This window comes from Nomascus leucogenys, chromosome 21, assembly GCF_006542625.1.
Source record: "Nomascus leucogenys isolate Asia chromosome 21, Asia_NLE_v1, whole genome shotgun sequence".
NCBI classification, from domain to species: domain Eukaryota; kingdom Metazoa; phylum Chordata; class Mammalia; order Primates; family Hylobatidae; genus Nomascus; species Nomascus leucogenys.
In genome coordinates this window covers 50,363,645-50,389,071 of record NC_044401.1, presented here as the reverse complement: position 1 = coordinate 50,389,071, position 25,427 = coordinate 50,363,645, and the positions used below count along the sequence as shown (strand labels likewise).

The window sequence follows — 25,427 nt, the reverse complement described above, 5'->3', positions numbered from 1 at the left end:
CCCCTGTTCCCCTGTCACCTGGCAACCACTAATCTACTTTCTGTCCCCATGGATTTGCCTATTCTGGACATTTTAAATAAATAGAATCATGCAATATATGGTGGTCTTTCGTGGCCGAGTCTTCCATGTTGTAGCATGTATCAGCACTTCATTCCTTTTTATTGCCAAATAATATTCCATTACATGGATATACCATGTTTTATTTATCCATTCATCATTTGAGAGAGATTTGAGTTGTTTCTACTTTTTGCCTGTTATCACTAATGCTGCTGTGAACATCTGTACAAGCTTTTGTGTAGACGTGTTTTTCTTTGTCTTGAGTATATATCTAGGAGTGAAATTATGGGTCATATGGCAACTGTGTTTTTACCCTTTGAGGAACAGCCAGACTGTTTTCCAAAGCAACTACCATTCTACATTACTACCAGCAATGTATGAAGATTCCCATCTCCACATTTTCACCAATACTTGTTACTGTCCATCTTTAACATTGTCGCCATCCTAGTGGATATGAAGTGGTATCTCATCATGGTCTTGATTTGCATTTCCCTAACAACTAATGACCTTGGAACATCTTTTCCTGTGCTTATTGGCCATTTGTATATCTTCTAGGAGAAATTTCTGTTTAACTTTTCGCTCATTTTTAAATTGGGATTTTTGTCTTGTTATTAAGTTGTAATGATATATGATTCGCACTTTTTTTCTTTTCCATTTTATAGATTGTCTTTTCACTTTCTTGATGGTGTCTTTTGAAATACAAAACTCATTAATTTGAGTTCAGGTACGCTGGCTCACACCTGTAATCCCAACACTTTGGAAGGCCAAGGAGGAAGGGTCACTTGAGCCAGGAGTTGGAGACAAGCCTGGGCAACATAGGGAGACCTCATCTCTGCAAAAATACTTAAAATTAGGTGGTGCACACCCATAGTCCCAGCTACTTGGGGGGCTGAGGTAGGCAGATCACCTGAGCCTGGGAGGTTGAGGCTGCAGTGAGCCAAGATTGTGCCCCTGCATTCTGGCCTGGGCATCCAGGAGTGAGATCGTGTCTCAAAAAAAAAAAAAAATTTTTTTTTAAGGCCAGGTGCGGTGGCTCACACCTGTAATCCCAGCACTTTGGGAGGCCGAGGCGGGTGGATCACCTGAGGTCAGGAGTTGGAGACCAGCCTGAGCAACATGAAGAAACCCTGTTTCTACTAAAAATACAACATTAGCCGGGTGTGGTGGCTCATGCCTATAATCTCAGCTACTCGGGAGGCTGAAGCAGGAGAATCACTTGAACCCAGGAGGCAGAGGTTGCGGTGAGCCGAGATCACACCATTGCACTCCAGCCTGGGCAACAAGAGTGAAACTCCATCTCAAAAACAAACAAAAAAATATTTAAATTGGCCCGGCATGGTGGCACACACCTGTGATCCTAGCTACTCAGGAAGCTGAGGTGGGAGGATTGCTTGGGCCCAGGAGGATGAGGCTGCAGTGAATCATAATTGTGCTACTGCACTCCAGCACAGGCAAAGAGATCTTGTCCCCCCCCAAAAAAGTTTCTAGTTTTGATGATTATTTTCTAATTTTTCTTGTGCTACTTTTGCTTTTGGTGTCATCTAAGAAACAATCCCTTAATTCAAGTTCACGAAGATTTACACCTGTGTTTTCTGAGAGTTTTATAGTTTTAACTCTTACATTTAGATCTTTGATCCATTTTGATTTTTTTTGTAATAGTGCAAGGTAGATGTCCAGATTTGTTCCCCTGCATTTGATTTCCACTTCTCCCATCACCATTTGTCAAAGACTGTTCTTTGCCTATTGAATTATTGTGGCACCTTTATCAAATTTGAACATACAGATGAGAGTTTATTTCTGCGTTCTCTATTATATTCCATTGGTCTGTATGTCTTGTCTTTATGCCAGTACTGCGATTTTTTTAAGTTACAAATTGAGTTTATAATTGCATATATTTGTAGTACAAAGTGATGCTATGATCTGTGACTACAATGTGTAAAAATTTAATCAAGCTCATTAACATATCCATTACCTTACTTATTTTTGCCATGAGAACATTTGAAATTTACTCAGCAATTTTGAAATGTACAGTAGGCTATTATTAACTATATTCGCCATGCTGTGCAATAGGTCTAAAAAAAAGGAAAAGTATTCCTCCTAAGATTTTGTACTTTTGACCTGACTTTCATCTCCCTATTCCCCCTGCCCCTCAGCCTCTGTAACTACCATTTTACTCTGGTTTTATGAGTTTGATTCTTTTAGATTCCACATTTAAGTGAGAACATGTGGTATTTGTCTTTCTGTGCCTGGCTTATTTCACTTACCGTAATGTTCTCCAATTCCGTCCGTGTTGTCAGAAATGACAGAATTTCCTTCTTTTTGAAGGCTGAATAGTATTCCAGTGTGTGTATATACCACATTTTCTTTCTTCATTCATCTGTTGATGGACATGTTGGTTGATTATGTAACTTGGCTATTACAAACAGTGCTGCAGAGAACATGGGAGTGCAGACATCTCTTCAATAAACCGATTTCAAATCTTTTTGGGTAAATACCCAGAAGTGTGATTGCTGGATTCCACACTTTTAATTACTGTAGCTTTGTAAATAAGTTTTGAAATAAGGAAGTGTGAGTCCTCCGACTTTGTTCTTTTTCAAAATTGTTTTGGATATTCTGGGTCCCATGCCTTCCCATATGAATTTTAGGATCATTTTGTCAATTTATGCAAAAAAGCACCTGAAAAAAATTTTTTTTTTTTTTTTTGAGATGGAGTCTCGCTCTGTCGCCCAGGCTGGAGTGCAGTGGCGCAATCTCGGCTCACTGCAAGCTCCGCCTCCCGGGTTCACGCCATTCTCCTGCCTCAGCCTCTCCGAGTAGCTGGGACTACAGGCGCCCGCCACCACGCCCGGCTAATTTTTTTGTATTTTTAGTAGAGACGGGGTTTCACCATGGTCTCCATCTCCTGACCTCGTGATCCGCCCGCCTCGACCTCCCAAAGTGCTGGGATTACAAGCGTGAGCCACCGCGCCTGGCCAAAAGCACCTGAAAATTTGATAGGGATTACATTGAACCTGTAGATCAATTTGGGGAATATCACCATCTTAACAATATTAAGTCACAAATGTCTTTCTATTTATTTAGGTTTTTTTTTTTTCTTTTTTTCTTTTTTTGACGGAGTCTTGCTCCGTCACTGAGGCTGGAGTGCAGTGGCGCAATGTTGGCTCACTGCAAGCTCTGCCTCCCGGATTCACACGATTCTCCTGCCTCAGCCTCCTGAGTAGCTGGGCCTACAGGCACCCTCCACCACGCCCGGCTAATTTTTTGTATTTTTAGTAGTGACGGGGTTTCACCGTGTTAGCCAGGATGGTCTCAATCTCCTGACCTCGTGATCCACCTGCCTCGGCCTCCCATAGTGCTGGGATTACAGGCATGAGCCACCATGCCCAGCCTGTTTAGGTGTTTTAAATTTCTCATAGCAATATTTTATAGTTTTCAGTATTCAAATCTTGCATTTCTTTTGTTAAATTGATTTTATTTCTAAATATATTATCCTTTTTGATGCATGGTCAGTGGGATTGCTTCCTTAATTTCATTTTCAGATTGCTCATTGCTAATATATGAAAATACAATTGATTATTGTGTTTTTGTTTTGGGTTTTTTTTTTGTTTGCTTGCTTTTTTTGTTTTTTTTGGTTGGTTTTTTTTTTTTGGAGACAGAGTTTCACTCTTGTCTCTCAGTCTGGAATGCAATGGCGCAATCTTGGCTCACTGCAACCTCCGCCTCCTGGGTTCAAGCAATTCTCCTGTCTCAGCCTCCCGAGTAGCTGGGATTACAGGCCCCGCCATCATACGCAGCTCTTATTTTTGTATTTTTTAGTAGAGATGGGGTTTCACCATGTTGGCCAGGCTGGTCCTGAACTCCTGACCTCAGGTAATCCACCTGCCTTGGCCTCCCAAAGTGCTGGGATTACAGGCGTGAGCCACTGTGCCTGGCCTTGTTTTTTGTTTTTGAAAGAGTCTCGCCCAGGCTGTGTAGTGACAACAATCATGGCTCACTGCAACCTAGAACAACTAGGCTCAAGCAATCCTCCCACCTTAACCAACTGAGTACCCGGAACTTAAAGGCATGCACCACCACACACAGCTGATATTTTAATTTTTTTGTAGAGATGGGTCTTGCTTTGTTGTCCGAACTGGTCTTAAACTCCTGACCTCAAGTGATCCTCCTACTCAGTCTCCCAAAGTGCCAAGGTTACAGGCTTGAGCCACTGCACCTGGCCAATATTTGTATTTTGATCTTAAATCCTGCAACCCTGAAACTCGTCTACTCGCTCTGATGGGTTTTTTTGTGGATTCTATGGGATTTTTTGTATATGAGATCATGTTATTTGCAAACAGAGATAGTTTTCTTCCCTTCTATTCTGAATGTTTTTATTTTTCTTTCCTAATTGCCCTGGCTAGAACCCCTAGTGTAATGTTGAGATAGAGAGAACGGACATCTTCATCTTATTCTTAACCTTAGAAGGAAAGCTTTTAGTCTTTTACTGCTAAGTATACTGTTAGCTGTGAGTATTTTATAGAGACCCTTTATCAGATTGAGAACTGTCCTTTTATATCTCGTTTGTTGAGTGTTTTTATCATGAAGTGTTGTTAGATTTTGTCAAATGCTTTTTCTCCATCAATTGAAATACTTACGTGGCTTCTGTCCTTTATTCCTTTAATGCAATGTATAGAACTGTTTGATTTTCATATTTGAACAAGCTTGCGTTCCTGGGATAAACCCCACTTATTTGTGGTGTATAATCCTTTATATACCACTGGATTTGGTTTACTAGTGTTTTGTAGAGGATTGTTTGTGTCTCTATTCATAAGAGATATTGGTCTGTAGTTTTCTTTTCCTGTGATGTCTTTGGTTTCAGTATCAGGTAATATTGGCCTTACAGAATTAGGAACTGTTTTCTTCTAATTTTAGGGAGAGTTTATTGTGAAGTGTTCACAATACACATTTTTTTTTTTTTTTTTTTTTTTTTTTGAGACAGAGTTTCCCTCTTGTTGCCCAGGCTGGAGTGCAATAGCATGATCTTGGCTCACTGCAACCTCCGCCTCCCGGGTTCAAGAGATTCTCCTGCCTCAGCCTCCCTAGTAGCTGGGATTACAGGCACATGCCACCATGCCTGGCTAATTTTTTTTTTTTTTTTAGAGACAGGGTTTTACCATGTTGGTCAGGCTTGTCTCTAACTCCTGACCTCAAGTGATCCACCCACCTCGGCCTCCCAAAGTGCTGGGATTACAGGCGCGAGCTACCGCCCCCGACCCACGATACACTTTTTTTTTCCTGTCACCCAGGCTGGAGTGCAGTGGCACGATCTCCACTTACTGCACCCTCCCCATCCCTGGTTCAAGCGGTTCTCCTGCCTCAGCCACACGAGTAGCTGGGATTACAGGCACGCACCATCATGCCTGGCTAATTTTTTTTTTTTTTTTAATGTAGAGATGGGGTTTTACCATTTTGGCCAGCTGGTCTGAAACTCCTGACCTCAAGTGATCCGTCCACCTTGGCCTCCCGAATGCTGGGATTATGGGTGTGAGCCACCACACCCAGCCACAATACGCTTTCTATCAAGAAAAAATATATCTGCCTGCTTCAAATACCCAGGTGACCACTCAGCACCTTGTACCTTGCCTTTGGGATAGGTATTGACTAAATTTCAGACCCTGTGGTCCTGACAGGCTTTTCCCAGCTCCATCCCATTGGGGCTGAGAAATTACCAGAACCCTTTTATAAGTACTAATCCCAGTAGTTTTCAGTGTAATGTTGGTTTTGTTTGTCATCCCCTGCTGTGTTGTAAGAGCCTTTCTCGGGAAACCATATTAAAGGAATGTTTTACAGGTGGCTTTGGAGACAGGGATAACATTCAAAGATCATCTTTAAAATGTTATTTTGGTAGGTTTTTACTTTATTAAAGTGTGCAGAGCACAATTGCAGATTCCTTTGGTTTCTTCTTACATTTTCAACATTAGAAACAGCTGTTTTAAGATTGTATTTTCCTGGGGGGCATCCTGTAGCAACATCTCATTGATTCCTGTCATCCTTCTGGGTCCATACCTCAGAACCACACAAGTTCATCACTCCAGGTCACAGTGAAAGCAAGAGGCATGGTCTTCAGGCCACCTCTGGGCATCATTCTGAACCCCCTTGTGATCCAGCCCACTTCTCGCCCACAGGTAACACGTACACAGACCTCTCGGCCGGAATCTCCAGGGATGACCAGCCCCTCCCCACGCATCCAGATAATCTCCACTGACTCTGCTGTAGCCTCACCTCAGCGCATTCAGGTACCTGCAACCTGCCAATGGCAACCCTGCCTTTCCAGAACTCTTTCCAAAAACAAACCTTCCTAAGGGTTTCACTAAGGAGTTGTGCCTTTTGGGCATCAAATACAGTACAACTTCATTGATTCTTTAAAAAAAAAAATAAAAAATGCTTACATTTATTTAATCAACTTCCATTTAAAGCAAAAGCCTGAACTGTTGTTTCAAACTGTTGAGATGAAGTACCATTTTATTACTTATTTGCTTCCAAATTGAGAGGCAGTATTTCTTAGTACTGTAATTAAGAGCAAGGGCCCCTACTTGAAGTCAAATCCACTTAGCTTTTTTGACCTTGGTCAATTAACTTTTTAATGCCTCACTGTCTTCATTTGGAAAATATACATAATAGTAGTATTTGCCTCTCAAAGTTATTATGAAGAATCAAAGGGATATTGCTTATAAAGTGCTTAGAATGGTGCCTGGCACATAATAATGTTCAATATGTACTAATTATATAATAACTTATTACTAATATTGTTATTAACTAATCGATATTCACTTATGGGAAGTTGTCTTCCCTAGGGCTCTGAACCTGCCTCTGGCCCACTGAGTGTTTTCACCTCTTTGAACAAAGAGAAGGTAGGTGTATCAAGCTTGTAGGCAAAAAGCTGGGAGGAAGGGATAATATATTGATGACAGAGATTTATTGTTATCTCAACAAGCTGAATCAAAAAGCCAAATATAACTGTTGATTTCTCTGTTTTTCTCCTTGCAGTTTTATCAGTTTTTTTGCCTCACTTTGATGCTCTGTTGTTAGTTGCATATATGTTTTACATTGTTATGTCTTTTTGGAGAATTAACTCCTTTCTTGATCTTAGCCAAAAGGTTGAGAAGCGATGGAGAATTAACCCCTTGTTTGCTTGCTTTCTTTTTATTTATTTTTGAGACAGAGTCTTGCTATGTTGCCCAGGCTGGTCTTGAACTCCTGACCTCAAGTGATACTCCTGCGTCAGCTTCCCAAAGTACTGGGATTACAGGCATGAGCCACCATGCCCAGCCACCCCTTTCTTATTATGTACCACTTCCCTTTATGTTTATTTTCCTTGTTCTGAAATTTGCTTTGTCTGAAATTACTATAGTTACTCCAGCTTTCTTTTTATTAGTGTTAGTTTCTAGCATGGTATAACTTTCTCTATGTTTTGACAGTTTTTTCCTTTTTTTTTTGAGACAGGGTCTTGCTCTGTCACCCAGGCTGGAGTGCAATGGCGTGAACACAGCTCACTGCAGCCTCTACCTTACAGGCTCAAGCCATCCTCCTATCTACACCTCCCAAGTAGCTGGGACTACAGGCGCATACCACCATGCCTGGATACACACACACATAATGCTTTTTTTTTTTTTTTAAATAGGGATGGGGTTTCACCATGTTGCCAAGGCGGGTCTCAAACTCCTGAGCTCAAGCAATCCACCTGCCTCAGCCTCCCAAAGTGCTGGGACTACAGGTGTGAGCCACCATGCCTGGCCAACTTTTTTTTTTTTTAGGAGAATCTTGCTCTGTTGCCCAGGCTGGAGTGCCTTTACTATTCACAGACAGGATCATAGGGCACTACAACCTCAAACTCCTGAGCCCAAGCTATCCTTCTGCCTCAGCCTCCCAAGTAGTTGGGACTACAAATGTGCACCACTGTCAGCTTCTCCATCCCTTTATTTTGCATCTGTCTGTGTCTTTATTTATAAATTGGGTCTCCTGTAGGCAATATGTATTGGGGTCTTGATTTTTTCCCATTTTTTTCCTACTTCCTGTATAATTTCATAAGGGTCTTGTTTTTTTACCCAGCTGAGAATCTGTCTTTTCATTGGTGGATGTGGATCAATTCATATTTAAAGTGATTGTTGATATATTTGGATTAATATCCTCCATTTAGGCTGGGTACAGTGGCTCACACTTGTAATCCCAGCACTTAGGGAGGCTGAAGAAGGCTTATCACTTGAGCCCAGGAGTTCGAGACCAGCCTGGGCAACAAAGTGAGACTGTATCTTTACAAAAAAACTAAAAAATTAGCCAGACATGCCATTCCTGTAGTCCTAGCTACTTGGGAGGCTTTGGTGTGAGGATTGCTTGAGCCCAGGAGGTTGAGGCTGCAGTGAGCTGTGATCATGCCAATTGCACTCCAGCCTGGGCCACAGAGGGAGACCCTGTCTCAAAAAAATAAAATAGTAACTCAGAACTATTCATATGAGCTAAAATTTATACTTAAGTAAAAGATTTATTTACCGTTTTGCAAAGGTCAGGATTTATTTACCTTTTTGCAAACCTTTTTTAAAGCAGGTTATTTTTACCCTTTTTATTTTTAGTCAATAATCTTTGCTATTATCTTTTGGTATGCTCTAATATACCCTGACTTATCTTATAAACTTTACATATATTCTATATGTAAATTCTATATATACTATAGGAAATTGTGTGTATGTAGGTAGGTGAGTGGGTGGGTGGGTATGTGTGTGTGTATATAAATAGTACAGGAAATCTGAAGAGCTGGTTTTGGGTTGGGGGACAAACCCTTGAAGGGATTCTCATTGTACTCAGAAAGAAATCCAAACTCGCAGCAGGGCTGTCACACCTCCCTCTCTAGGTTCCTGGGCCATGCTGGTTGTCCATGGACCTGATAGCAGTTCCCAAGAGATTGTTCCTCTCAGGGCTTTCCATATACCAGAACGTTTCTCTTTGCTGGGAACACTAAACATTTAACTGGCTGCTGTCTCCTCAGCCTTGAATCTTTTATTTATTTATTTTTTTTTTTGAGACGGAGTCTCGCTCTGTCGCCCAGGCTGGAGTGCAGTGGCACAATCGCGGCTCACTGCAAGCTCCACCTCCCGGGTTCACGCCATCTCCTGCCTCAGCCTCTCCGAGTAGCTGGAACTACAAGCGCCCGCCACCACGCCCAGCTAATTTTTTGTATTTTTTAGTAGAGACGGGGTTTCACCGTGGTCTCGATCTCCTGACCTCGTGATCTGCCCGCCTCGGCCTCCCAAAGTGCTGGGATTACAAGCGTGAGCCACCGCGCCCGGCCTTTTTTTTTTTTTTTTTTTTAAGGCATTTCCCTCTTGTCACCCAGGCTGGAGTACAGTGGCACAGTGTTGGCTCACTGCAACTTCTGCATCCCAGGTTCAAGCGATTCTTCTGCCTCAGCCTCCCAAGTAGCTGGGATTACAGACATGCGCCACCACACCTGGCTAATTTTGTATTTTTAGTAGAGACAGAGTTTCACCATGTTGGCCAGGCTGGTCTCGAACTCCTGACCTCAGCTGATCCGCCTGCCTCGGCCTCCCAAAGTGCTGGGATTACAGGCGCGAGCCACTGTGCCATCCAGCCCAAATCTCGTCTTAAATGTCACCTTGTCACAGAGGTTTTCCCTGACCTCTTTTTTTTTTTTTTTTTTTTTTGAGGTGGAGTCTCGCTCTGTTGCCCAGGCTGGAGTGTAGTGGCGCGATCTTGGCTCACTGCAACCTCTGCCTCCCAGGTTCATGCCATTCTCCTGCCTCCCAGGTTCATGCCATTCTCCTGCCTCAGCCTCCCGAGTAGCTGGGACTACAGGTGCTTGCCACCACACCCGGCTAATTTTTTGTATTTTTAGTAGAGACGGGGTTTCACCATGTTAGATAGGATGGTCTCGATCTCCTGACCTCGTGATCCGCCTGCCTCGGCCTCCCAAAATTCTGGGATTACAGGCGTGAGCCACCGTGCCCAGCCCCCTGACCTCTCTTTCTAAAGTTAAGTACTTTTGTTATTCAGGGTTACCCCAACCTGATCTTTTCCCTCATAACATGTACCATAAATTAAAATTGTTTACTGACTGGTTTGTTTCCTTGTGTATTGCCAGTCTCTTCCACTGAACTAAAAGTTTCATGAGGGCAGGAGCCATCTTCATATGCCACTGTCTAACACACTGTCTGACAGAGTAGACCCTCAGTAAATATTTGAGGAATAAATGAAAGAATGAGTAAGCCATGGTAAAAAGTCTTGACTTCTTCATCAGGAGCGATTTGATAAGATGAAAAGGATAAGACAAGACTGAGAAAAGGAGTGTGTGAGAGCTTAGAGGGAAGAAATACTTTACCAAGGTTCTGTCATGTTCTGGGCAGTGTACCAAGCAGTTTCACACACATCATATCATTTCACTTTCCTAGTCATCCTTTTTCATAGATATATAAATGGAGCTCAAGGGCTTATGTAACTGCTCCAGGTTGACACAGCTGGGAAGTAGTAGAGCAAGCATTCGTATTCATGTCTGTAGCTACCAAGTCCTGTCGCAGGTGTTTACAGTGAAAGAGGTGGCAAGGTGATGACAGGGATAAAATGGAGAGGCTACCTCATCTAAAGAGGTAGCCAACCCACACGCAGCACCAGCCACCTGGCACCATGGGGAGAACTTGAGCCCAGGATGACCTGAGCTTCCAGTTTGTCAAGAGAACTATAAATTTGATTTTGATTATGGGAAATACTCAATTTTTAGATGTTAGCAAACAGTTTTTGTTTTTTTTTAAAATTAGGGGGCTGAGTGCAGTGGCTCACACCTGTAATCCCAGCACTTTGGAGGCCGATGTAGGTGGATCGCTTGAGCTCAGGAGTTCAAGACCAGCCTGGGCAACCTAGTGAGACATCATCTCTACAAAAAATACAAGAATTAGCCAGGCTTGCTGGCACGAGCCTGTCCCAGTTACTCGGGAGACTGAGATGGGAGGATCACTTGAGGCTGAGAGGTGGAGGTTGTAAAGAGCCAACATCGTGCTACTGCACTCCAGCCTGGGTGACAAAATAAGACCTGGTCTCAAGAAAAAAAAAAAAAAAGTTTGGGTAGTCAAACAAGTTATCCAGTGGCTGGTTTTTGCCTGCAGGCCATTCATTGGCAGGCTCTTCTTTGCAACAGAGATGTTGAGCTGGCTGGAACAGAGTGGGTAACATTGGGGAGAATGGTGGTGTATAAGATCATTCCAGGGTCCTTTGGGATTAAAACTAGAGAGGACCTTAGCTTAGCAGAGTAAAGTCAGTTCTGCTATAATGTGACGTGTGTTCCTGAAAATTCCCACACTTTGCCAAATTGTGCAATGAAAACCACAGGACTGACTGGAAAAAATGAAATTAGTGACACAATACTCAAAAACTTTATCAGTAACGTATTAAAAAACAGATAGTGAATCTAATAAAACCTGCAAGTGGTTAAAATACATAGTGACTATAATAAATACGGTACTTGGTTGGGCACGGTGGCTCATGCCTATAATCCTAGCACTTTGGGAGGCTGAGGTGGACGGATCACCTGAGGTCAGGAGTTTGAGACCAGCCTGACCAACATGGAGAAATCCCATCTCTACTAAAAATACAAAAAATTAGCTGGGCATGGTGATGCATGCCTGTAATCCCAGCTACTCGGGAGGCTGAGGCAGGAGAATCACTTGAACCTGGGAGGTGGAGGTTGTGGTGAGCCAAAATCGTGCCATTACACTCCAGCCTGGGCAACAAGAGCGAAACTCCATCTCAAAAATAAATAAGTAAATACGGCACTTTACCTAGAAAAAGCCTTGTAGTTTCTTTGTGGAGGTAGGTGTGGGGAGGATTGCGTCTCATGAGTTACTGTGAGTGGTGGACATGGGGTGACCTGAAATCAACAGATGGATTGAATGTGACTCATACCATGTGCACTGAGTATCCCTGCATGGATCACTTCACCTCAGTGTCGTTTTCTGTTTACCTAGTGTTATTCATGGAAGAAACCACGCATAAACACAAAATTTGCATTATACTCAAATTATTTACTAACATATCAATCATGTTAAAACAAATTCATCTTTTCACAACAAGCATTATAGCAGCTCTGACTGTATAGGTAGGCTATTGAGGGCCTTAAAAATCACAGAAAACAACACATATCTTCTTACGTTACTCCCTTCCCCCCAATTTGTTATAGTTTACAGACAGGAATTTAAGAACTTTTGTTCCAAGTAAAGAAATTAAATAAAATTTTCCTCTTGTATTAGTTTCCCAGGGCTGTCACAATAAATTACCACAAATTTGGTGGCTTCAACCAATAGAAATTTATTTTCCCAACCTTCTGGTGGCCAGAAGTCTGAAATCAAGGTGTCAGCAGGGCCATGCTCTCTTAAGGTTCTAGGAGAGTGTCCTTCCTTGCCTCCTCCTACCTTCTGGTGGGTGCCACCAGTCCTTGGCATTCCTCGCTTGCTTGCAGCTGCATCACTCCAATCTCTGCTTCCATTGCCACATGGTCTTCTTATAAGGACACTAGTCATTGAATTAGGGCCCACCCTAATGCAGTATTACCTCATCTTATCCTAATTACATTTGCAAAGGCCCTACCTCCAAGTAAGGTACATTAATAGATACTGGGAATTATGGCTGGAATGTATCTTTTCAGGGGGGCACAGTTCTATGCACAATACCTCTCCTCCACAGCCAACTTAAGTTTTAATGAGCTTGGATATATCCTTGCAATTTGATGTTTCCTCTAGGTAATTAAATAGGAATCTGTGTTTGTTAACAAGGTCTTGCCTAATGGTCACCCTTGTGTTCCAATAGGGTATTTGGGAGATTTTTCTTTCTGCCTGCATTTTTAGTTTTTTCATGGGCGTGATCTCTCTAAGTAGAGGATACAGATGTCTTAGGAGGGTGAAGATAAAACCCCAAAATTATAAGTAATTCATTGAATTTTTATGAGCGTGAGTCTTTGAGAAAAAAAGAAACGAATAATCTAGCCAGGTGCATTGGTTCTCACCTGTAAACTCCTTGGGAGGCAAAGGCACGAGGATCACTTGAACCCAGATGTTCAAGACCAGCTTGGGCAAAATAGTGAGACCCCATCTCTAGAGAAAAAAAAAAAATTGCCAGGCATGATGGTGCTTACCTGTAGTCCCACCTATTCTGGAGGCTGAGATGGGAGGATTGCTTGAGCCTAGGAGGTCGAGGCTGCAGTGAGCCAGGATCGTGCTACTGCACTCCAACATGGGTAACAGAACAAGACCCTGTCTCGAAAAAAAAAAAAAAAAATTTAAGCCTTGAAGTATGTTATATACTGCCACTAAGAGCTGCTGTCCCTGTCTGGAACCAGTAACTTCTACCTCCCAATACCATACCCTGACCTCATACTTGCCATACCTCAACCACAATGACTAGAGAAGAGCATACAAGAAATGACATGCTGGTTATCTGTGTGTGCTCTGGTACAGCATGTGTCATCTCTGAACACAAAAGGGCAAAGGAATTACTAGTGTTGCCTTGATTTTAGTTGGTAATCGAAGACCCCTCTCAATCACATAACTGTGTCATTTCTTAACAGGGAAAACAGTTTAGGAAGGAAACAAAAATTGATAGACATGAGCCGGGCTTGGTGGCTCATGCCTGAATCCTAGCACTTTGGGAGGCCAAGGCAGCAGGATCACTTGAGCCCAGGAATTTGAGGCCACCCTGGGCAACAAAATGATACTCCATCTCTACAAAAAATTTTTCTAAAAAATTAGCTGGGTGTGGTGGTACGCGCCTGTGGTCTCAGCTACACAGAAGGCCGAAGCAGAAGGATTGCTTGGGCCCAGGAGGTTGAGACTGCGGTGAGCCATGCTCATGCCCCTGCATGCCAGCCTGGGTGACAAAGCGAGACTCTTGTCTCAAAAAAAAAAGAATTGATAGACATTTGACTCACAGAGCTCAGGTTATGAGGGCTTCCAAAGGCCATCTTGTTTATCTAAGGCAAAAATCCTTTCTGTGGCAGCTGAGAGATGTGTCAACCAGCCTGTGTCTGCAATCTTTCAGTTGAGCCGTGGGTAGGAAAGTTTTTTTTTAAGATAATTCTTTTCACAAGGTTTTCTGTCTCATGTTTTATGTTTCTGGGGGACTCTGGGCATGTCACAGATTGTAACGATGAAAGTTCTTCCTTTCATTCCTTCCAAATCCATTCTCCTTGAGCCTTAAACATCTTTTGCCCCTTTAGTTGGAGATGATGATATACTGGGGTTTGTCCCATGATTAGCTGAGGATTCATTCTTGGATCTGTCATCCTATTCTGCTGCCTCTCTGGTCTTGCACTTGGCTGTGCCCTGTGGCACACTTTGCCACATTTTTGCAGTTTCCTCTTGTGTTCGATTCAAGTCTTTGCTCAGTGTCACATACTCAGAGATGTCTTTCCTCCTAAAGTTGCATCCCTGTCTCCTTCCTAATGTCATGCTTTCTCTGTTTATTCTGCTTTTTGTTTTCTCCAGGGCATTTACACTGACTGATATTATTTATTCAGAGTTCACGGTCTGTTTCCCCCAATAGAAATTTAGTTCCATGATGGTGGGACCTTTTTTTGTTCACGTCCCTATTCGTAGTACCCAGAACAGTGTTTGACTCGTAGTGGGTGCTCAGTAAACATTTAAGTGATTGAATCTTTTCTTGTCTATGTCATCTTATTTTGAGCCAGCCAACATTGTCTTATTTTCCGTATTGCAGTTAGCCAAGCTGTTGTGTTAGACTGTGTGAGTTTGTTATCTCAACCTTGAGGTTCCATTTCTTTTTTTTTGGAGATGAAGTTTCCCTTTTGTCACTCAGGCTGGAGTGCAGTGGCACGATCTTAGCTCACTGCAAACTCCGCCTCCTGAGTTCAAGCGATTCTCGTGTCTCAGCCTTCCAAGTAGCTGGGACTACAGGCGCCCACCACCACGCCCAGCTAATTTTTGTATTTTTAGTAGAGACAGGGTTTCGCCATGTTGACCAGGCTGGTCTTGAACTCCTGACTTCAGGTGATCCTCCCACCTCGGCCTCCCAAAGTGTTGGGATTACAGGCGTGAGCCACTGCACCCAGCTGGAGTTCCATTTCAAAAGTCTGTCAAGAGGTGGTGCAGATGCTAGACCTGCCCATAAATGTACTGTGCTGTAGGAAACTGAGTTCCAGCCAGAGACATAGCACGTTTCCCCTCACCCAACACAGCAGCAGCAGCAGCTCAAGAGTCTTCTTTGCAGTAAGGGTCTGCTGGTGCCTGGAGGGAGAGGTGGCAGTGCTGCTAGCCAGGAATATCTGGCCTAGGAGAGAGGCAGGACGGGGATTAGAAGAACTTCAAAGAACTTCATGAGCAAGAATAAGAGAGTTCATTCTTGTCATAGCAACTGTTTTTGTTGTGACTGATGCAATTAGACAAGGACTGTGTGAAGAAGTGGAATCTTGACAGCGAGACTCCTGAAGAGTGGGAACTCCCAGAGGAATAAGGGTCAAGACTTCTCCAGAGTCAGTGCCCACTTCCTTCGGTGCATCCTATGATCTTTTATTGTCTTCTCTCTGTGCCAGGCCTTGTGCTGGCCCTGGGGATATAGCAGTGAATCAGGTGTAGTCTCTATCCTTAAAAGACCTCAGAGTCAGGAAGTGGGAGTGAAGGAGGTGGGTGGTCAATTAGTGGTGAGTTGAGTGTGTGTCAGCAAGGGTCTCCCTGTATTCTCTCAACCTAAGGCAATATTATTTACAGGACCTTTTAGAAAGAGGCCGTCTTTGAAGCAGTCATTCCCAAGTTTTTGGATTTTGTGGATCAGTAGCATTTCAAAAAGAGTTAGGATTGCCTACATTTGTTACTAGGTGAGGACAAGGACTTTTCAAAAAGTTAAACCTATTATTTATTACTGCCTTCATTTCATAAAAGGGCGTTTTAATTCTAAAAACAGGAAAGATACAGTCCTAGACTAAAATTAGCTTTATGAAAATTTGTTTCTGAAAAGCTCACTGTCGTGTTTTATTTTTCTCAGTTCACCGTGAACTGGTGAAAATGCATGTTAGACAGCATTAATTCAAGGACTGGTTTTTGGCAGTCACCACTTTGAGCACCACCTGCAAATGCATGGGTCTTGTGACACTCCATGAGAGCAGCCTCCATGTTGTGTCTTATAGATTGTCACAGACCAGCAGACAGGACAGAAGATCCAGATAGTCACCGCAGTGGACGCCTCCGGATCCCCCAAACAGCAGTTCATCCTGACCAGCCCAGATGGAGCTGGAACTGGGAAGGTGATCCTGGCTTCCCCAGAGACATCCAGCGCCAAGCAACTCATATTCACCACCTCAGACAACCTCGTCCCTGGCAGGATCCAGGTAAGGCCTTTGGACAGGTATTTGTCTCAGCACTTCTGCTATTGAACTTGTTCCTGACTTGTTCTTACGTCTGCCTTCGAGGCCAAATCCATCCCTGGAAGGTTCTTTAGGGACCTGCAAGCATGGCAGGTTGCTGCTTTGGCCAAAGTAATAAACCAGCAAACCAGTGGCAAGGCCCAGAAGACAGTCAACTATAATACTCAGAGAGGATGGAAGTAGAACCAGGAAGTCAGTGGCCACAGGAGACTGACATAAGCAAGCCAGCACTGAGGCTACTGGAGAATTGTTCTTACCTAAGGCCGTGAAGTGGCAGCCCTTGATATTTTAAAGGTACCACTTAGGGCTGACTACAGCCAGGTGAGAACCGACTTGTCCAGATCATCAGGTCTGTGGCCCCAGCTTTTCATTCTGTCTTTACATGCCACTGTGTACTACTCGCCCTGGGCCCCTCAATTCTTGTCTCTGTCTCTGCCCTGGTTCTTCCTGCTCTGTCAAGGCAGGATGGGGTTGAGGACAGTCTATAGCAAGGAAAAGAGCAGACATTGAAGGAAAGCAGGGTTGTTGCTAGCATGAGTCTGGGAAGCATAGAATCTCCAAACTCAACACTTAGAGAACAGAAACTTAAGGTCAGTATCCCATGATGGCTGAGCACGAAGCATGCTTCGTCAGGGTTGTGTTTCATTTTTTTTTTTAATTTTTGATAAAATACACATAATATAAAACTTATCATCTTAACCAGCTTTAGGTATACAGTTTAGTGGCATTAAGTAGATTTACATTGTTGTACCACTATCCAGCTCTGTGTAACTCTTTTCCTCTTCCTAAGCTGAAACTCTGTACTTATTGAATAGTAAGTCTCCTCTCCCCCTTCCCCAGCCCCTGGTGACCACCATTCTACTTTCTGTCTCCATGAATTTGACTACTCTAGGTACCTCATATAAGTGAAATCAGGTTTGTGTGACTGGCTTATTTCACCCATCCATATTGTAGCATGTGTCAGAATTCCATTCCTTTTAAAGGCTGAGTAGAATTCCACTCTGTATATAGACCACATTTTATGTCTTCATCTGTTGGTGGACATGTAGGTTGCTTCCACCTTTTGGCTATTGATTTAATGCTGCTTAGAATCTGTGTTTTGGGTGGGGAGGTTCTACTATGAAGAGACTTAAGGAAGGGAAGAATTTTTTTGTCTTCTGATTGAGCTGGGATCAGAACGCCAACATGTTCAGCTTTCAGAACTGTTGTTTTAGACATCTTACACTGCACTTACTAAATGCTGTCTCATCCTTCCTTTCCCGGAGTACATTGTGATCATCTGAAACCAGAATTCCTTCCTCCTTCTTTAGAGTACTCCTTGTCTGTGAAAGAATGGCTGTTGATTTTGTTGCATGTTTCACAAGAGGTGATTCTAATTAATGATTTCTATGTGTGTTCCCACCACATATAAATCATTTTAAGGCTTATTGTTGGCTCAAGTTCAAGTACATTTTAAAATAACAGCTATTTTTCACTTTCTTATATTGATACCAGTTATAGTATTCTCCCAGATGAATTGCTGTCACCTAGAAAATCACCACAAATGAGGGGAAGATAGCAGGTTTCAAAGGTCATTTGTTCTCGTCATCTCACCACCAGCTGCCTCAGTTGGAGTCCTAGTTATTTAATTAATAAAGTTTGGTTATTTCTCTGCCAATACACCTCTTTGCGTACATTCAAGTTGTTACGGGAAGAATCTTAAATATCTTCATTTTGAAGCATCTGTGTGTGTGATTCCCCACATGGGCCACAATTTTGGGTGGTTGTAGTAGCCAGATAGAGTAGATCAGTGGAAACCAGCGCCTGACCCTGGGAAACCACCCAGCTGATGAGCAGTCCGGATGAGTGGCAGAGCCATTCTAGGTGTCAGATTAGGTTGTCTTCTGGAATTTTCCCAGTTCTGTCCAGAGTTCTCCTGCTTAGAAACCCAACATTGAGAATTTGTAGTTAAACATTACTTTGCTTATTGATCTGGGTTTTTGTTTGCTTGTTTTTGAGATGGGGTCTCACTCTGTTGCCCAGGCTGGAGTGCAGTGGTGCAATCTCGGCTCACTACAACCTCTGCCTCCCGGGTTGAAGCAATTCTCCTCCCTCAGCCTCCAGAGTAGCTGGGGATTACAGGCGCCCGCCACCACATTTGACTAATTTTGTATTTTTAGTAAAGACAGGGTTTCACCATGTTAGCCAGGCTGGTCCTGAACTCCCGACCTCAAGTGATCCACCCGCCTTGGCCTCCCAAAGTGCTGGGATTATAGACGTGAGCCACTGTGCCCAGCAGTGATTTGATTTTTAATTGGCACCCCTGTTTGTTTCCTGGTTTCTCTCAGATTGTCACGGATTCTGCCTCTGTGGAGCGTTTACTGGGGAAGACGGACGTCCAGCGGCCCCAGGTGGTAGAGTACTGTGTGGTCTGTGGCGACAAAGCCTCCGGTATGTAGTTCCAGGTTATGCTGGCACTTATAATGGGCCAACAGCATGAAGTAACTGTTGTGAGGTGGGGTGGTAGTTTATTTAGAAAGACCATTTTATGTACGTTTGTAGGTTTCACACATGAATTCTACTTTTCTTATTGGGGTAATGATGTAAATAAGTAAGGTAGTTTGTCAGATAATTAGACATCAAAAGGAGAAGTCAAGAAATGATTTCTGTGATTTGTAAATCTTGGTTGAGTGTGTAGTATTCATGTGCTGCTAAGAAAGTACTCATTCTCTAATCTCGTTAACATTTGTACAGCACTTGGCTATTTTACAAGATGTATAATTTGTATAATCCCCCTTCATCCTAACTGTAACTATCTCTTAACATCCCCTCACTATAACCCACTATAAATAACTGCTGTAATGAAGCAGGAGGAGGCATGTGATTACAGCTAGTGTCCCAGGGTCAGGAAAGGCCCCACAGAGGCAGTCGCACCTGGGAGCCTTGGTGATTGTGTACATGTTGGTTGGAGCAGGAGGAGGGCATTCCAGCAAGTGGAGCCAGGACCTAGAGTTTAAGGTGTATACCCATGGTGTCCTTGAGAGAGAGCTCATAGGCTTCTGTGATTACGATTGGGTAAAGTGAGACTGAAGAAGATGTCTGGCCCAAAAATTCAAGTGTTGGCCTGCTTGTACTGGGGATCCATAGAAGGTTAGTGAGGCAGACAGGAAGGAATGGAGAAGTATTTTACAAGAACACAGTACCAGGGATGCCAGGGGCACAGGCCTGTGTTCTGTGACGGCTGCTTGGTTCCACTTTCTTCTGTGGTCACAAAATTCACAGGAACTTTGGACACTGTAGTCCTGGTTTTTGTTTGTTTTGTTTTTTAAAAAGGAGGTTGGACCAAGCCTCTTAGGAAGACAGCCCCAGGCAAGCATCTACAGAATACAGAAGATCAGAAGCTCCAATTTCCCTTCCATGCTGGTGACACCATTTATCTGCCAATGGTGCCTGCCTCTGCTCCCACCCTTTGTCCTGGTAAACCCAACCCAACCAATCCCTTCTCTGAAGCCCTCACCTACCCCAGTAGGCAGATAGACAGTGCTGCTTGTGATTCTGATTGCCCTTTCCTACAGATTTCTCTAATCACTTGTTGCATACTCATATAATTCGCTCTTTACAGGCCTGTCTTCCCCATCAGAATGTCAGACCAAAAACCATGTCTTACCATCTATCTCTGTATTCGTGTCTTCTTGCTCAGCAAGGAAAGGCACTCTACAAACTTCTGAACAAATGAGTGAAGCATGAACATAACAAAAGGGCCATAGAATCTGCTTGGCTTCCCCATTTGTCAGTCTTCTTCTGAGCTTAAAGGAAAGGCCTGGTCACAGGCTCTTGGTGCCATTGTCTCCTGATATTAGTGTCACTCAAAGGGATAGAGAACTCAAGGAAATATACTGCAAAGAAAGGAAAAACAATATTATAGAAGGCACTTTACCACAACTATTCTTAAAAGAACAAGACTGAGTTATTCCAGATGCACACTTGGAAAATGGTTTTGCATACTAGAGCTTAGAACAATGGGATTCTCTGTAGCCACCATAAATGGTAATCCTGTGAAATATATCCTTCCTGGCAATGTGGCTATGAAATTGGATTATATAAACAAGACAGAATCAGAAGAGCATGTCCGTGGTCAGTCTCAGCTGGGAACAAGTGGGCATAATGTATGTGAAAGTACTTTGTGAATAAGAAAACTAAACTGAAGAAGGGGCCACTTTTTTTTCTGAGACGGGAGTCTCGCTCTGTTGCTCAGGTTGGAGTGCAGTGGTGTGATCTCGGCTCACTGCAACCTCTGCCTCCCGAGTTCAAGCGATTCTCTTGCCTCAGCCTCCTGAGTAGCTGGGACTATAGGCGTCTGCCACCGGCTAATTTTTGTATTTTTAGTAGAGACTGGGTTTCATCATATTGGCCAGGCTGGTCTTGAGCTCCTAACCTTGTGATCTGCCTGCCTCGGCCTCCCAAAGTGCTGGGATTACAGGCGTGAGCCACCTTGCCCGGCCAGGGGCACTTTTTAATGTCATTGATAATTAAAAGTTGGAGATACCATGCAAACTGTACACCTGACAAAGGGTTACTACCCAGAACGTATAGGGAACTTAAACAACTCAACAGCAAAGAAAACAAGTAACCCAATTTTAAAATGGGCAAAATACCTTAATAGACGTTTCTCAAAAGAAGACATTCAAATGGCCAAGTTATATGAAAAAATGCTCAACATCACTAATCTTCAGGGAAATGCAAATCACCACATGAGGTATCACCTCCAGTCAGGCTGGGTGCAGTGGCTCATGCCTATAATCCCAGTACTTTGGCAGGCCGAGGTGGGCAGATCACATGAGGCCGGGAGTTCGAGACCAGCCTGGCCAACATGGCAAAACCTCATCTCTACTAATTTTTGTATTTTTATAAGATATATAATTTTTGGCAGGGTGCAGTGTCTCACATCTGTAATCCCAGCACTTTGGGAGGCCAAGGCAGGTGGATCACCTGAGGTCAGGAGTTCGAGACTAGCCTGGCCAACATGGTAAAACCGTCTCTACTAAAAACACAAAAATTAGCTGAGTGTGGTGGCAAGTTCCTGTAATCCCAGCTACTTGGGAGGCTCAGGCAGGAGAATTGCTTGAACCTGGGAGTCAGAGGTTGCAGTAAGCCAAGATCGCACCACTGCACTCCAGCCTGGGTGACAAAAGCAAGACTCTTGTCTTAAAATATATATATATATATAAAAAAGATTTTATTTTTATAAAATCTTACAAAAATAAAAAAATTAGCCTAGTGTGGTGGTGCACACCTATAATTCCAGCTACTTGGGAGGCTGAGGCACAAGAATCACTTGAACCCAGGAGGTGGAGGTTGCAGCAAGCCGAAATCACGCCACTGCACTCCAGTCTGAGTGACTAAAACTCTTGTCTCAAAAAAAAAAAAAGAAAAGAAAAAATGTCTACAATTAAAAAGACGAAAAGAAGTGCTAGGGAGGATGTGGAGAAAAGGGAACACTTACACATTGTTGGTGGGATTGTAAACTAGTACAGCCACTATAGAAAACTATATGGAGGTTCTTCAAAAAATTAAAAATAGAACTACCACATGATCCAGCAATCTCAGTACTGGATCCATATCCAAAGGAAATAAAATCATTATGTTGAAGAAATATCTGCACTCCCACGCTTACTGCGTGACTATTCACAATGGCCAAGATGTGGAATCAGCTTAAGTATCCAACAGTGGATGAATGGATAAAGAAAATGTGGTATGTAACACAGTGGAATACATAAAACTGAATGAAATCCTGCTGTTTGTGACAACATAGATGAACATGGAGGACATCATGTTACGTGAAATAAGCCAGACACAGAAAGACAAGTACGATCTCACTCATGTGGAATCCTTAAAAAAAAAAAATTGATATCATAGAAACAGAGAGTAGAATAATGGCACCAAGACTGGGGAGGGGAAAAGTGAGAGATAGTTGGGAAAGACTAACTGGTATAAAGTTACAGTTAAGTAGTAGGAACAAGTTCTGGTCTATTGCACTGTAGCCATAGCTAACAATAAGGTATTACATATTATAAAATACCTAGAAGAAAGGCTTTTGAATGTCCTTATTACAAAGAAATGATAAATGCGTAAGGTGATGGTCACTCTACCCGATTTGATCATTATACAACATGTGGATATATTGAAATATCAAATTATACCTCATAAATATGGACATGGACAATTACAATGTATCAAAAATAAAAAGAGACACCAAAGTAAAACAAGATTAGAAAAATGAACTGTGTTTAATAAATGCATTCCTAGAACTGTGTTTCTAGAAGCTCTGAGTAGCTAGCCCAGGTGGAGCCATATGGTAATCCTCTTTTGCTGTGGGCTTCGGCAGTCACAGTCCCCATGCTTCTCCCTGTGACTATCCTGCTTCCCCAGGGGAGGTTTAGGGCCCAGGACGTGAATCAGAGAGAGAGGGGCTAAATGCAGGAGTGAGACCCTCTGTGCCAAAGCCACACATGCACGTGTCTGCTGTGTGCCACTCGTGGCAGGACGGGACCTGAGCCGCATCACAAGCCCAGATCTCCAGGAATAGGACCAAGGTGTGTTCAAGTGGACAGTAGAGTTCAGCCGTCACCTGTGAGCTCCTACTGTATGTTAGACCATTTGTATACTAAGAGCACTAAGGTCATGCCATCTGCCAGCTGTCATATAACCCATCTGAGCTTCAGTATTTCCATCATGAACTCATAAGGCTACTTGAAAGATTGTAGAGAAATTACATGAAGGGTGTGGCCAGTATGCTTAATGCTCAGGCCACATGGCTGTTGGCACCTAACAGTGTACGCACCCATCACTTGCACAGGAACTGACAGATCACCTCTTTGGTGAATCCACAAATATAGTCACAAAATATTTGTGTATTCTTTCTCCTGTTTCAGGCCGTCACTATGGGGCTGTCAGTTGTGAAGGTTGCAAAGGTTTCTTCAAAAGGAGTGTGAGGAAAAATTTGACCTACAGCTGCCGGAGCAACCAAGACTGCATCATCAATAAACATCACCGGAACCGCTGTCAGTTTTGCCGGCTGAAAAAATGCTTAGAGATGGGCATGAAAATGGAATGTGAGTAACTATTTAAAAACCACATGAGTTAATGTGGAGGGAGAGAGTAAACAAGAGTCTATTAAATAAGGTTTCTATATCTGGCCTTAAAATACTTTAAGAAAAAAAAATGCACTCAGGCTTCATTTTGGTTTACCTCATGGGTCAGCTAGGTGATTGAGAGCCAACGCTGCGGGGGTTGGTCTCCTCCTGCTGTGTGTGTGGAAAGCCTTAATGCAGATGCATCAGGAGGCAGCTTAGTGGAGTGGGTTGAACACAGGCTTTGGAGGAAAGCTGATACCAAATCTACCTCCAGGTGTGCCACTAAGAGAGAGCTATGACGCCTGAGGACACACGTAGCCTCTCAGCCACAGGGTCCTCATCTGTGATCTACTTAATCACCTTACTTATATATTGCTCCTGAGGATTACATAAGCCTACTCCCTGTCTTCCTAGCCCCTCTACTTTCTTTGGGATAAGGTCCTTTGCCAAGCCTCTGTGTAGCTGGGGTTCTAAAGAGAAAGCTAGTGCTCCTGGATGTGTGGGGCAGCCAGGGAAGGTCTCGGGCCCCTCCTTTCCACTCCCATAGACAGAATTTTGGGGGTTTTCAGGGACCAATCAGCATGGAGGTCACTTCCCTAGCTAGTGATGAAAACATGAAGACCAGGACCCAAGATGGGCAGCACAAAGAAATCCAAGGAGAGTGGAGTTAGAGTTAGGCTTAAACCACAGTAGGAAAATGGAGCTTAGCAGAGCAAGGCATGCAACTCAGCCTGGCAAGGCTGGTGGCCGAGGACCCAGGACTGCAGGCTTCCGCTGAGTATGCTGCATTGTTCTGTCATCTTTTGCATAGTTTTCTAGAAACTCTGAAAACCAATATATTTCAGTATTGATGTTGACGTTTCTGGGAACGGGAATCCACAAAATTCACTGGAGAATAAATGGAAATGTATTTTTTGAGAAATTAGAAATATCAACCTAATTTCTGCCTGGTATGATGTTTTTATTTTATCTAATGATACTGCTCTTTCCCCAAAGTGAATAAATAAATCTCTGGCTTGGTGTGGGACTGGCCCACATTGCCAAGCTGTCCTTTTTCTCAATGATGAATATTTTTACCCAGAGCAATGACTGAAATCAGTTTTCTTGTGATCACAGCTGTAGCTGCAAACACAATATTTAACTGGATAGCAGTTTGATTAGCAGCATATCTGAATGTTAGTCCCTGACCTTCATCACTTTTGTCTTTAAAAAGCTTTAATTTTCTTCAGTTGCTTCTAACATGCATATCTGCTCTTACATTAGACTGCTAAAAGGAGAGTTTGCTAGCATGATATAAAATTGACAACCATTAAACAGTTTGCAGAAGCTATTCAGACTTGAGTTGGAAATTAGAAGGGTTCCTCTACAAATTGTAGCATAGGAAATGCATTCTATTAAGGGCCCACTTGAAGGTGGGCATTTTTTGTTTGTTTTTTTGAGGCAGTCTCTCGCTCTGTCGCCCAGGTTGGAGTGCAGTGGCACTGCGTCTTGGCTCACTGCAGCCTCCACCTCCCAGGTTCAAGCAATTCTCCCTGCCTCAGCCTCCCAAGTAGCTGGGATTACAGGTGCCTGCCACCACACCTGGCTAATTTTTGTATTTTTAGTAGAGGCCGGGTTTTGCCATACTGGGCAAGTGATCCACCCGTCTCGGCTTCCCAAAGTGCTTGGATTACAGACGTGAGCCACCACCCCTGGCCCAAAGATGGGCATTTCTTTATCCTTGAAAGGGTCTATTTTGTTAGCAGCATGAAGTAAAAACCAGCTGGGCACGGTGGCTTATGCCTGTAATTCCAGCACTTTGGCAGGCTGGGGTGAGTGGATTGCTTGAGCCCAGGATGAGTCCAGACTGG

General features: G+C 43.3%; 1 protein-coding gene across 4 annotated transcripts in view; it reads left to right on the top strand.

Annotated features, from left to right (window-relative positions):
• Nucleotides 1-25,427, top strand: part of NR2C2 (nuclear receptor subfamily 2 group C member 2) — a 102,612-nt gene that overhangs the window by 52,146 nt on the left and 25,039 nt on the right. For 2 of the 4 annotated variants that reach the window (XM_012502171.2, XM_030801882.1), the window contains exons 2-6: nt 6,222-6,332; nt 6,891-6,947; nt 16,229-16,429; nt 18,793-18,895; nt 23,377-23,556. In XM_012502171.2, coding sequence (XP_012357625.2) covers nt 6,222-6,332; nt 6,891-6,947; nt 16,229-16,429; nt 18,793-18,895; nt 23,377-23,556 — 652 coding nt within the window. The remainder of the gene's footprint in view (nt 1-6,221; nt 6,333-6,890; nt 6,948-16,228; nt 16,430-18,792; nt 18,896-23,376; nt 23,557-25,427) is intronic. The other 2 variants (XM_030801880.1, XM_030801881.1) reach the window with 1 other exon arrangement.